Source organism: Carcharhinus amblyrhynchos, chromosome 32 (assembly GCF_965287045.1).
Source record: "Carcharhinus amblyrhynchos chromosome 32, sCarAmb.v2.hapA, whole genome shotgun sequence".
NCBI classification, from domain to species: Eukaryota; Metazoa; Chordata; class Chondrichthyes; order Carcharhiniformes; family Carcharhinidae; genus Carcharhinus; species Carcharhinus amblyrhynchos.
The window spans coordinates 17506975-17520229 of NC_137355.1; the positions used below are offsets into that span (position 1 = coordinate 17506975).

The 13255-nt window shown below is 44.5% G+C and overlaps 2 protein-coding genes across 2 annotated transcripts in view; one reads left to right on the forward strand and one right to left on the reverse strand.

The window, feature by feature from the left end:
• mpi (mannose phosphate isomerase) overlaps positions 1-3137 on the reverse strand; it is a 31117-nt gene extending 27980 nt beyond the window's left edge. The window contains exon 1 of the mRNA XM_080216047.1: positions 3091-3137. Coding sequence (XP_080072173.1) covers positions 3091-3115 — 25 coding nt within the window. The 5' untranslated portion in view covers positions 3116-3137. The remainder of the gene's footprint in view (positions 1-3090) is intronic.
• Positions 3138-6913: 3776 nt separating this feature from the next.
• Positions 6914-13255, forward strand: part of scamp2 (secretory carrier membrane protein 2) — a 40472-nt gene continuing 34130 nt past the window's right edge. Inside the window, exon 1 of the mRNA XM_080216306.1 lies at positions 6914-7078. Coding sequence (XP_080072432.1) covers positions 7022-7078 — 57 coding nt within the window. The 5' untranslated portion in view covers positions 6914-7021. The remainder of the gene's footprint in view (positions 7079-13255) is intronic.

The following is a 13255-nucleotide window of genomic DNA, read 5'->3' on the forward strand; positions in this document are numbered from 1 at the left end:
AAGATGGAAGCAGGGAGGTTGTTTCCACTGGCGGGTGAAACTAGAACTAGGGACATGGCCTCAAAATAAGGGGGAGCAGACTTAGGACTGAGTTGAGGGGGAACTTTTTCACCCAAAGGGTTGTGAATCTGTGGAATTCCCTGCCCAGTGAAATAGTTGGGGCTACCTCACTGAGTGTTTTTAAGGCAAGGGTAGATAAATTTTTAAACAGTAAAGGAATTAAGGGTTATGGTGAGCAGGCGGGTAAGTGGAGCTGAATCCACGAAAAGATCAGCCGTGATCTTATTGAATGGCCGAGTTTTATCCAGCCAGCTCAAATTTCAAAGACAGAACAAAGAAAAGTATAGAGGAACAGACCCTTCGGCCCTCCAAGCCTGTGCCGATCATGATGCCCTAATTAAACTAAGAAAAATCCTTTGCCTTTAATTGGACTATATTCCTCTATTCCCTCCCCATTCATGTACTTATCCAAGTTCCTCTTAAATGTTACTAATGTGCCTGCTTCCACCACCTCCTCTGGCAGTGTGTTCCAAGCACCCATCATTCTCTGCGTGAAAAACTTTTCACCTTCAGCATGTGTCCTCTTGTAACTGACATTTTCACCCTGGGAAAATGCCTCTGACTATCTACCCTGGCTATGCCTTTCATAATTTTGTTGACCTCTATCAGGTCTCCCCTCAGCCTCTTCCTTTCCAATGAAAATAATCCTAGTATATTCAACCTCTCCTCATAGTCAACACTTGCGAGACCAGTCCTGGTGAACCCTCTTTGCACTCTCCAAAGCTTCCAGGTCTTTCAGGTAGTGTGGCAAATAGAACTACATGCAAGACTCGAAATCCATCCTAACCAAGGTTTTATATATAGCTGTAATTTGATTTGCCAACTTTTGTATTCAATACCCCAGCCAATGAAGGCAAGCATGCCATATGCTTCTTAATAACCTCAGCTACCTGCATTGCCACTTTTAGGGAACTGTGGACTAATTCACCCAGATATGTTTATATGTTAATGTTCCTACTATCATTTACAGTATGATTCACACCTAAATTTGATCCTCTAAAATGCATCACCTTGCATATGTCCAGATTAAACTCCATCTGCCATTTCTGTGCCAAAGTCTCCAACCTATTTATATCCTGTTGCATCCTCCGACAATTTTCAGCACTATCAACAACTCTGAAAATCTTCACGTCACCAAAAAATTTCCTAATCAGACCACGCACATTTTCCTCCAGATCATTTATACATGCTACAAACAACAGAGGTCCCATCACTGATTTCTGCAGAACACCGCAAACTACAGATCTCTATTCTGAAAAACACCTTTACACCGCTATTCTGTCTTCTACGCCAAACCAGTTCTGGCCAGCCCATCCCAAATCCCATGTGATTTTAGTTTTTGCAGAAATCTACCACGTGCAACCTTGTCAAACACCTTACGAAAGTCCATACAAACTACATCCACAGCCCTTCCCTCATTAATTATCTTGGTCACCTCTTCACTGCAGGAAAATCCTAACAGACCAGGTATCATATTGAGCATAAAATCCTTACAGTGCAGAAGGAGGCCATTCAGCCCACCAAGTCTGAACCAAACACAATCCCACCTGGACCTTATTCCCACGACCCCACCTATTTACCCTGTTAATTCTCTGACACTAAGATCAATTTAACATGGCCAATCAACCTAACCCGCACAGTCTTTGGACTGTGAGAGGAAACTGAAGCACGCAGAGGAATCCCACACAAGCACGAGAAGAATGCTCAAACTCAACACAGACAGTGACCCGAGGCCAGAACTGAACACAGGTCCCTGGTGCTGTGAAGCAGCAGTGATGTTAAACAACAATATCAGAGGGCAGGGCCTAGGTGGGATGCTCTTCTGGAAAGTCGATGCAGACTTGATGGGCCAGATGACCTCTTTCTGCACTGGAGGGATTATATGGAGATGTACTGCACTCAGGATGCCAGCCTAGATGGTGCCCAAGTCTCTGGATTTTGATCTGATTTATTATTGTCACATGTATAAGCATAATGAAAAATATTGTTTCCTGCACACTATACAGCCAAAACATACCGTTCATAGAGAAGGAAAGGTGGGGGTGCAGAATGTAGTGTTACAGTCATAGCTAGAGTGTAGAGAAAGAGCAACTTAAAACAAGGTAGGTCCATTCAGTATAATTAAGGGCCCCACGCACCCCAGACATTCATAGAAATCCCACAGTGCAGAAAGAGGCCATTTGGCCCATTGAGTCTGCACCAACCACAATCCCACCCAGGTCCTACCCCCACATCTCTACATATTTACCCACTAATCCCTCTAATCTATGCATCTCAGAGCACTAAGGGGCAACTTTTTAGCATGGCCAATCAACCTAACCCGCACACCTTTGGACTGTGGGAGGAAACCGGGGCACCCAGAGGAAACTCATGCAGATACTAAGAAAATGTGCAAACTCCACACAGACAGTGACCCAAGCCAGGAATCAAACCCAGGTCCCTGGAGCTGTGAAGCAGCAGTGCTAACCACTGTACTATCGTGCCATCCATTCTCTCTTCCACCTTCTTCCAACGGGAGAAAGATACAAAAGTCTGAGGAGACGTACCAGCCAACTCAAAAACAGCTTCTTCCCTATTGCTGTCAGACTTTTGAATGGGTGTACTTCGCACTAAGTTGATCTTTCTTTACACCTTAGCTACACTGCAAGAAACAATACGTTTCACTCTATACTAATAGATGTGACAATAATAAATCAAATCAAAAAAAAGGCCTGACAGCAGCAGGGAAGAAGCTGTTCTTGAGTCGAGATTTCAGCCCAAGTTGCCAGTTAGTTATACTGTGCTTTGTGAATCTCTGTGCTGGAGAGGTGAATAGGACAGAGAGTGCATGTCTGCAACAGCGAAGGGCTACAGCTGCTTCTGGACTAGGGCAAGTGTGACCAGTACAAGGTCAGCACACACCCTCCTCCCGAATAAACCGCCATCGCCTGTGGCTACCTCCACATGAGAGGGAGTAGGTGGGGGGGGAGTGGGAAGGAGGGGAGTCATCACCGCCCGCGGCTTGAATCCAATTCAACATTCACCCCTCACCTTCCACTGCCACCCCAGCCGCCATTACCACCGCTCCGCTGGCTCTGCGCCTGCGCGACGCGTCATCACCACCACCAGACAGGGCGCCAGCGTGACGCGTCTTCATCATCTCTCACCGCGCCTGCGCGACGCGTCATCATCGTCTCCACTACTACTCACGGCGCCTGCGCGACGCGTCATCACTACCGCCACTCACGGCCCCTACGTGAAACGTCATCAACGCCACACACGTCTCCCCCACGTGGTGCGCGTCCCCGCGGTGCCTGCCGGGAGTTGTAGTTCCCAGATCCAAAGTGGGACTGGTTTTGGGTGGACATTGCTGTTTGAACTGATATGTGGGGCAGTTGGTGCTGTTATGTTAGATTCTCTGGAGTGATAGTCCTGATTTTTTATATATTTCGGTTGAGCTCTACAAAATTATCAGAGGCATAGGCAGAGTGGATAGTCAGCAGCTTTTGCCCAGAGTGGCAGTGTCAGTTACAAGAAGGCACAGGCTCAAGAGGAGGAAAGTTTAGTTTTTTATAAAGTTAGTTTATTAGCATTACAAGTAGGCTTACATTAACACTGCAATGAAGTTTCTGTGAAAATCCCCGAGTCGCCACACTCCGACACCTGTTCGGGTACTCTGAGAGAGAATTTAGCATGGCCAATGCACCCTAACCAGCAGATCTTTCAGACTGGGAGGAAACCAGAGCACCCGGAGAAAACCCATGCAGACACAGGGAGAACATGCAGACTCCGCACAGACGTGGCTCAAGCTAGGAATTTTACTGGGATCTCTGACGCTGTGAGGCAGCAGTGCTAACCACTGTGCTGGCTTGCTGCTCAGGGTGTCATTGCACTTTGAATTGATACATGGGGCTATTGATGCTATCTCTGGAGTGATACACAGTTGGGACATGGATGTTGCTGGCTGGCCAGCATTAATTGCCCACGAGAAGATGGCAGTAAGCTGCCTTCTTGAAACCTTGCAGTCCACGTGCTGCAGGATTTTGACCCAGCAACTGCAAAGGAACAGCAAAATATTTCCAAGTCAAGATGTTGAGTGGCTTGGGGAGGAACTTGCAAGTGTTGTTGTTCCAATGTATCTGCTGTCCTTTGTCCTTCTAGATGGAAATGGTTGAGGGTTTGGAAGGTGCTGTCTCAAGGTCTTTGGTGAATTTGCAACGCATCTTGCACTTCCAATGACCTAATTATGAACTGCCACATTTGTTGGGTAGGCAAACATGATACTCAAGCTAGGCACCTTAAAGTACCACAAATATGAAACCACAGGCTTTTCTCGGAAGAAATATTGGCTGGAACATTCGATTTTTTTTCTCTGATTAGTAGTTTTTGTATCCACCTTTTTTTTTCTTTATTCTTTCATGGGATGTGGGCATCACTGGCTGCGCCGGCATATGCTACCCATCTCTAATCACCCCTTGAACTGAGTGTCTCGCTCGGCCATTTCTGAGAGTTACGTGCTTATGTTATGCTTATGTGCTGCAGTGTAGCCTGTCCCCCACAAACATCTGCACAGCTGAGAAATAAGGCTACGTGTGTCAGCCCTTGCTAACGCTATATGTGATATATGTAGAATGTCTCAAAAATAAAACTCAACCCATACCTCAGCCAAAAGCAAAATGCTACAGACGTTAGACACTTGAAATAATAAAAAGATAATGTTGGAACTTCTCAGCCAGTCTGACAGCAAGTAGGTAGATTGCAGATGATCAAGCAGACAGCTCATTTCCAGCTTCCCAGATGGGTATCTGGAGGAAAGACCATCAACCTAAAGTGTTAACTTTTGTTTTTAATGAGATGACTGTCACTGGCATGGCCAGCATTTGTTGCTCCCCAATTTCAGACAAAAGCAAAATACGGCAGATAGCGGAATCTTGAAACAAAAACAGAAAATGCTGGAAAAATCTCAGCAGGTCTGACAGCATCTGTGGAGAGAGAACACTTCAGTGGGCATTCGGCCTCCGATCTTCGGGTAAGCGTTGTCTAAGGCGGCCTTCACGACAACGCAGAGTCATTGAGCAGAGACTAATAGCCAAGTTCCGCAAACATGAGGACAGCCTCAACCAGGATCTTAGGTTCATGTCACACTATGTGTAACCCCCACAACTTCCTGGGCTTGCAAAATCTCACTAACTGTACTGGCTGGAGATAATACACATCTCTTTGACTTGTGTTTAACCCTCTCTCCACTCATATTGTCTGTACCTTTAAGACTTGATTACTTGTAAAGACTTGGATTCCAACCATTATTTTGTAAATTGATTTTGTGTCTTTATATGCCCTATTTGTGAACATAACTCCCACTTACCTGACGAAGGAGCAGCGCTCCAAAAGCTAGTGGTTTTGGTGTTGTGAGACTTCTTGCTGAGAGAGAATAAAGAGTCTGGATGATCCTTCGTCAGAGCTCCCATCTTTGAACACCAAGGGACAGTTTAGTATGGCCAATCTAACTGACCTGCACACCTTTGGACACTAAGGGACAACTTCGCATGGCCAATCCACCCAACCTGCACGTCTTTGGACAGTAGGTAGTCTCACAACACCAGGTTAAAGTCCAGCAGGTTATCCACCTGACCTGCACATCTTTGGACATTAAGGGACAACTTAGCATGGCCAATCCACCTAACCTACACAGCTCTCTCAGTCTGTGATGCTGACACAGACAAAGCAGAAGATCAAGAGAGGCACAACAAACTTTCCGCCAAACTTTTTCAAAGTTTGCTGGTGCAAGGTTTTTAATTGGTAAAGGGATCAAGGGAAAAAAAATGGGAGAATGGGATTGAGAAACTTATCAGCCATGATTGAATGGCGGAGCAGACTTGATGGGTTGAATGGTCTAATTCTACTCCTATATCTTATGATCTTAAGAAACCTGGAAGAAAAAGCAAAAAAAGCTTTATTCCTTAGTATCATAACAAAACTACAAAGGGTCGTGAATGTAGCCCAATCCATCAAGCAAACCAGCCTCCCATTTATTGACTCTGTCTACACTTCCCGCTGCCTCGGCAAAGCAGCCGGCATAACCAAGGACCCCACACACCCCGGACATTCTCTCTTCCTTCTTTCTTCGGGAAAAAGATACCGAGGTCTGAGGTCACGTACCAACCGACTCAAGAACAGCTTCTTCCCTGTTGCTGTTAGGCTTTTGAATGGACCTAGCTCATATTAAGTTGATCTTTCTCTAGCTATGATTATAACACTACATTCCGCACTCTCTCATTTCCTTCTCTATGAACCGTCTGTCCAGCAAGCAAAAAACAATATTTTTCACCATAAACTAATACATGCGACAATAATAAATCAAATAGGCTTACAAATCAATGAAGTTTTTGTGAAAATCCCCTAGTCGGGTCCACTGAGGAAGAAGTTGGCATGGCCAATACCTCTAGCCAGTACGTCATTTGGACTATGGGAGGAAACTGGAGCATTACCTCTCTCACACACACACTCCCCTCTCAAACACCCCCACTCTCTTACAGATGCACATTTACCTCTCTCATACACTCCTCTCACACATTCACCTCCCTCTCCCACATAGGCACTAACCCACTCTCTGCTCACTCCGCACAGACAGTCACACACACACCCCAAGCTAGGGATCGAACCCAGAACCCTCAGGATATGGAACAACAGCGCTAACCCACTGCGCCACCTAACAAGTTCTGAGGTTAGCTGCTGTGACGCAACCACGCTTGGCACGTGCCGCCGACGCCGGCCCCGCCCCTCCACACCTCCCATGACGCCACAAAGGGCGGTTGTCTGGCAACGGCGAGCTGTTATTCGCGCGTGCGCACTTCCACCCACCTTCCCGGTCGGTTGGCAGAAGGAAGTGAGCGCGAGCAAGCGACGGGAGGAGGAGGAGGCGGGGCGGCTGTGAGGGGAGCCGTTGGTAAAACTTTAATTTAAAGATAGATAGAGAAAAAGTATGTCGGAATTTGACGCTAACCCTTTCGCGGATCCGGTGGATATCAATCCTTTTCAGGTCAGTGGAAAGAACACCTTACAATGTTGAGGGTGGGGTAAGAGTAAACAAATATTTCTTGGCTGCGCCCCCACCCAAGGCCCAGGCGCATTCCTTAGACAACCGAACTTGCTGGGGCCGCTTGATTGACGTGTCGCTCCGCCAATCGGAGAGCCGGCGGCGTCCCTTCTCTGCCAGTCAGCGCCCAGCAGGAGGCGGGATTGAAGCGAAGGTTTCATCAAGTTGCGCTGCAGGTGCACAGGCTACTCGCCCTTAAGTGGTGTCAGGAAAGTCGGTGTCAAATGTAGCAACAGCAACTTGAGACACTTTTCCTTACCTCACACTTAAATTATTAGTACCTGGAAAGTACTTGTTTGAAATTTCCCCACTTAAACTATTACTTAGAAAATATTTGTTCGAAATTGCCCCCCCCCCCCCCAACTATTATTTAGAAAGTATTTGTTTGAAATTCCCCCCTTTAAATTCAAACAAGTACTTTCTCAATAATTTAAGGGGGAAATTTCAAACAAATACTTTCTAAATAATAATTTAAGGGGGGCAATTTATTATTTAGAAAGTATTTGTTTGAAATTTCTCCCCCACTTAAATTATTTAGAAAATAATTTGCTTGAAACTTTCCCCCACTTAAATTATTACTGCCTCGCAGCGCCAGAGACCCAGGTTTGATTCCTGGCTTGGGTCATTCATCCCCCCGCCCCGTGCGAGTTGTCCCTGTGTATGTATAGGTTTCCTCCAGCAGTCTGAAAGACTGGTTAGGTGGATGGGCCGTGCTAAATTCTCCCTCGCTGGACCCAAACAGGTGCAGGAGTGTGGCAACAAGGGGATTTTCATATTACATTAACACTGCAATGAAGTTACTTGTGACACTAATAAGCTTAAACTTTAGAAAATAATTGTTTGAAAGTCCCCCGTTTTCTCTTCCCCCCCCCCCCCTTAAATTATTTACTTAGGCAATATGTATTTGCAAGTTTTGCAGGTGACTTTTCCTGGCAGGGTTGGGTACAGGGTTCTGCTGGAGGCAGGTGCAGCTCTTCCCTTAGCAAAGGTCATCACATCACAAGCTATTTGCCCACACCCAGCTCATAATTGTTATCGCGGTTTGATTGCTACTTTAAATCCAGCCAGTGTAAAATTTTAAAAACGTCATTTGTCACATTTGCTTCTCCAGTCTTGCTTTAGTTTTTGTTCATGTTGGAGATGAATGGGTTTTACAGCACTGAAACAGAAACCAGGGTTTCACTGGGATGGTAGTCCCACTGCTAATCAGCTAACCTTATCAGCATATCATTTTTTTTCCTATTTGTTCTTGTGAGTATCACTGGCAAGACCAGCATTTATTGCCCATCTCTAATTGTTCTTGAGCAGGTGGTGAGCTGCCACCTTAAATCTATATAGGTGCACTTGCACTGCTATTAGGGAGGATGTTCCAGGCTTGTGCAGGCTGATTGGCTTCCTGGAACAATGATATAATTGCGAGTCCTGCGCTCTCTCCTTTCCTTCTGTGAACAGGATGCTTTGTCTGTATAGTGCGCAAGAAACAATGCTTTTCTCTGTAAATTGATACATGTGACAGTAATAAGTCAAATCAAAAAAGTCCTGATGTATGGCTTGGGGGTACCTGTGCCTTGGCTGCTGTTGTCCTTCCAGATGGTGGGGGTCATTGGGTTTGGACGTTGCTTTTGATTTATTAGCTGTATTGAGATTCATGAAAAGTATTGTTTCTTGCATACTATACTTACAAAGCATGCTGTTTATAGAGTACATAGAGAAGGAGGAAATGAGAGAGTGCAGAATGTAGAGTTACAGTCATAGCTAGGGCGTAGAGAAAGATCAATTTAATATAAGGTGGGTCCATTCAAAAGTCTGCCGGCCGTAGGAAACAAGTTATTCTTGTGTCGGTTGGTACGTGATCTCAGACTTTTGTATCTTTTTCCCAACGGAAGAAGATGGAAGAGCGTGTGTCCGGGAGGCGTGGGTTCCTTAATTATGCTGGCTGCTTTTCTGAGGCAGCCGGAGGTGTAGACAGCCAATGGATGGGAGATTGATTTGCGAGATGGCTGGGCTACATTTGTGACCTTTTGCAGTTTCTTGTGGTCTTGGTCAGAGCAGGAGCCATACCAAGTTGTAATACAACCAGAAAGGATGCTTTCTATGGTGCAGCTGTAAAACTGAGTCGTAGCGCCGTGCTGAATTTCCGAAGGTGCATTGGTGAGTTGCTGAGTGCGCTCTGTAGATGGTACACACCACTGTCACTGTGCCCCTGTGATCGAGGGAGTGAATATTTCAGCTAGTGTTTGGGGTACTGATGAAGCATGTTGCTTTGTCTGGAGCCCATCCATTCTTTTTCCATTATTTGCATATCTGGCTTTCCCTGAAATTGATCTATCTCATTTGCCTTAGACACATCAATTGGTAGTGGGTTCCTTCCTGACACTGAGTAAAGAAATTTCTGCTGAATTCCTTGTTGGATTTTTCAGTCACATTTTTATGGCCTCCAGTTCCAGACTTGTCTCCAAGTGAAACATCTCTGTCCACCCTGTCAAAGCTATAGTCTTAAAGACTATTGGGTCACTCCTGGAGAAAAGAGCCCCAGTCTGGTTTAAGATTTTGCTGATGACATAACTGCAGTATTAAAATGATCATCCTTGTCCATCATTTTTACATCATCTTCAGTACCACCAAATCCTTGTTGTAATACGGATATAGGGATAGTTTGTGATACTAAGTTTGGTCTAACCAAGGTTTCATACGAGTTTAACACGACCTCCCTGCTTCTCAACACTGATATTTGAGAACTGAACCCAGTTAGTTTGTGTTCATTAATGGCATTGTTATTTTAATCATGGCGACTGTACTTCCAGATCCCTTTGCTCCTCTAAATTGAATATGTTGATACTTATATTTGTACTACAGAGGGAACTGGAAGATTATTGTTGTGATGGAAATCTCGTTTTGGGGGCACTGTTATAGGAAGGTGACAAGGTTACATTTTAGTACAGTGTGGACCCCCAACCACTTCATATTGTGCATTAGTGAGCTCATTTCTATGATCTCTTCACATCTTGAGTTCAGTCAAGCCATGGAGCAATATTTCTTCCCAAAAGGTGGAGCTGCAATGGCTTTGTAGTTAAGGTGTTAGACTTGGCATCCAATGGGGCTTCTCAACGCAGGTTTGAACCCTAATTGCAGCCAGTGTGATTTGAAGCTGTGTATTCTTTTTGGAATGGCATGGTGGAACAGTCGTTAGCACTGTTGCCTCTCAGCGCCAGGGATGCAGGTTCAATTCCAGCCTTGGGTCACTGTCTGTACAGAATTTGCCCGTTCTCCCCATGTCTGTATGGGTTTGCTCCTGGTGCTCCAGTTTCCTCCCAAAGATGTGTGGGTTAGGTTGATCAGCCATGCTAAATTGACCCTTTATGTCAAGGGGGTTAGCATGGTAATACATAGGATTACGGGAATAGGGTAGGATTGTTGTCAGCACAGTCTGTGGGCCAAATGGCTTCCTTCTGTCGGGATTCTATGAAAGTACTTTTGAATGCTTTGAGCTTTTGAGCATCTAAGTAAGCAATTGCCCTGTTTGGATAGGATATGGTGGAAACCTGGTTAATTGATGATGTGTGCTGTAGATTGATACACATTGTAACTGAAGTCTCCAGTTAATTCAAGGATCCATCCTGGAATATTCTGGCCAGCGATTCTTAGTTATTTTTCCATGATTATTTCTATTTGGCTTTGAGAAAGATAAACTTGCATCGAAGGCAAATGCTCAGGAGGTCAGGCAGTATCTGCACAACATGAAATAGTTAACGTTTCAGATTCCTTGACTTTCATCAACTAAAATATCTGGCTCAGTCCTGCAGAATTGAAAGAATTTACCACCTGATTTTCAGCAATAGGTGATCTGTGTGAAAGTTATCGTGCTGTATTGTTGCACCATAATGTTTGTGGAAAGAATGGTTTGGTGCAGTTTTGCATGGTGGAGATTGGAAATAGGGATTGACCTGAAGTGTCTTTGGAGCTAGCATGCTCAAGTCGGCGGAGTTTAAAATCTAGGGCTTTGGAGAAAAACACCGGCAGTGTTTTTAAAAAACTAAATATTGTGTATAATTTTTAAACTCTTTCATGAGGTGTAGATTTTGCTGGCAAGGCCAGCATTTATTTCCCACCCCTAATTGCCCTTGAGAAGGTGGGAGTGAGCCACCGTGAGCTGCTGGCAATTGACTAATTCAACATGGGAGGGTCAAATTATAAAGTTATTAATGCATTTTTATAAATGAAAGCTGTGTCAGGTGATGGTACAGTGACACAGTAATTAACACTGCTTCTCACAGTACCAGGCACCCAGGTTCAATTCCAGCCTCGGGTGACTGTCTCTGCAGTGTTTGCATGTCCTCCCTGTGTCTGTGTGGGTTTCCATCAGCTGCTCCAGTTTCCTCCCACACGCCAAAGATGTGTAGGTTCGGTAAGTTGGCCATGCTAATTGCCTCTTTAGTATCCCAAGATGTGTGGGTTAGGGGAATTAGCGGGGTAAATGTGTGGGTTATGGGGATAGCAGAACGGGTGGGCCTAGATAAGATGCTCCGTTGGAGAGTCAGTGTAAATTTGATGAGCCAAATGGCCGCTTCCTACCCTGAAGTCACTTGGAATGTGGAAGGTCCACAAACTGATTTTCAGCATGATTTTAAATTTGTTTTGAACAAGGATTATGTTTGCTTTTTTAAAAAAATACACTTCCCTGTTCTGGTTGACCTGTATGACAGAATCAACAGTTTCAAGGACCTTGGAGCTGCGCATTAAGGGCCATCAAAAAAGGGAAGAAGCGAGAGGTAAAGATGTGGAGGAGATTAGGAAGGGAATACAAGTCTGCAGCCCGGCAGCTGAAGGCATAGCTGCCAGTGTTGGGGCAAGAGATGTGAAAGAGGCAAAAGTGGGGGGAGCATAAAGATTTTGGAGAGTTCTCGGGCTGGAGGAGAGGCAAATGGGTGAGGAAACCAGGATGGGAATTCTAAAATTAAGATGTTGCTGGACTGGGAGTTAATATAGATCAGCAAGAACAGGGTTGAGCTGGACTTGGTGCAGGTTAAAATACAAGCAGCAGAGTTTTGGTTGAATTAAATTTGCTGAAATGTGTAAATGGGAGTCAGCCAGGCAGTGTGATGAATTGCAATTTGACACTACTGGCTTGGGCTGGTGTGACATGTGATAGTGTTGATGGCAACTTACTTGAATTTGAGTGGTTTGTTATGCAAAAGTGAAATGGAAAGATAGTCCAGCCAAGAATGAAAATGGGTGGGCGACAGATTAGAAAGTTATCCTTGTGGAATCAGATCCCCCACTAAAACAATGTTAATGGATGCAGTTTTTAAATTGTCAACTTCTCTTTGTGCATTCTGAGCACGGAATTCTTTTGGATTTAGTTGTATATTTGCTTAACCTTTAGTGCATGTAGAACTCATAAAGGTGTGTGTGCATTTATGACAATTTCTGACAATGCACAAAATAAGTGAAAATACAGCGATTTTGAATAACTCTTAAAGTCAGAATATTATTTCCTTTCTCAATTCCAATCTCTTCCACGGCAGCTTTGTTAAACTTTGCTTCCCTTAATTTCGTTTTCTTTTTTAAATACGTAATACGATCTGACTTTCCAAGCAAGTTAGTCAGAATACAAGTTTGACTGGTTAAATTCCACAGTCACAACTGGTTCTAGGGTTGGTACCTTCCCTCTCTGTTGCAATCTGCATAGATAGCTTTTTTGTTCAGAAATTCTCGAGTGACGCTCATACACCTTAGGTCCACTTTAATGGGTGGTTCCTTTTCAGCCCCTGTAGTGAACATCCTGTTCTGCGTCATTATTTACAAAAGAACAATAATCAAAATGTGACTCCGTGAAATTAGTTTAGCACCAGATTCACCTTTAATGTGATGCTACTTGCATTTTTAATTTTTATGCTTGTGTTCATTCCTTCCTCTACTTTTTTTTACCTTTTCTAACAGTTATGTAAGGAAAAGAAAGACATGTATTTATTTGGAGTTTTCACAACCACAGATGTCTCAAAGTACTGGAGTTGTTGGCCTTAAATTTTCTTTGTGTGCACTCTGATTCTGGAGGGAGACCTGAACCCAGCTGCTGGGATATGCTTTCAGTTTTAGTGGCAGTGCCCCAGTGTAAGATAA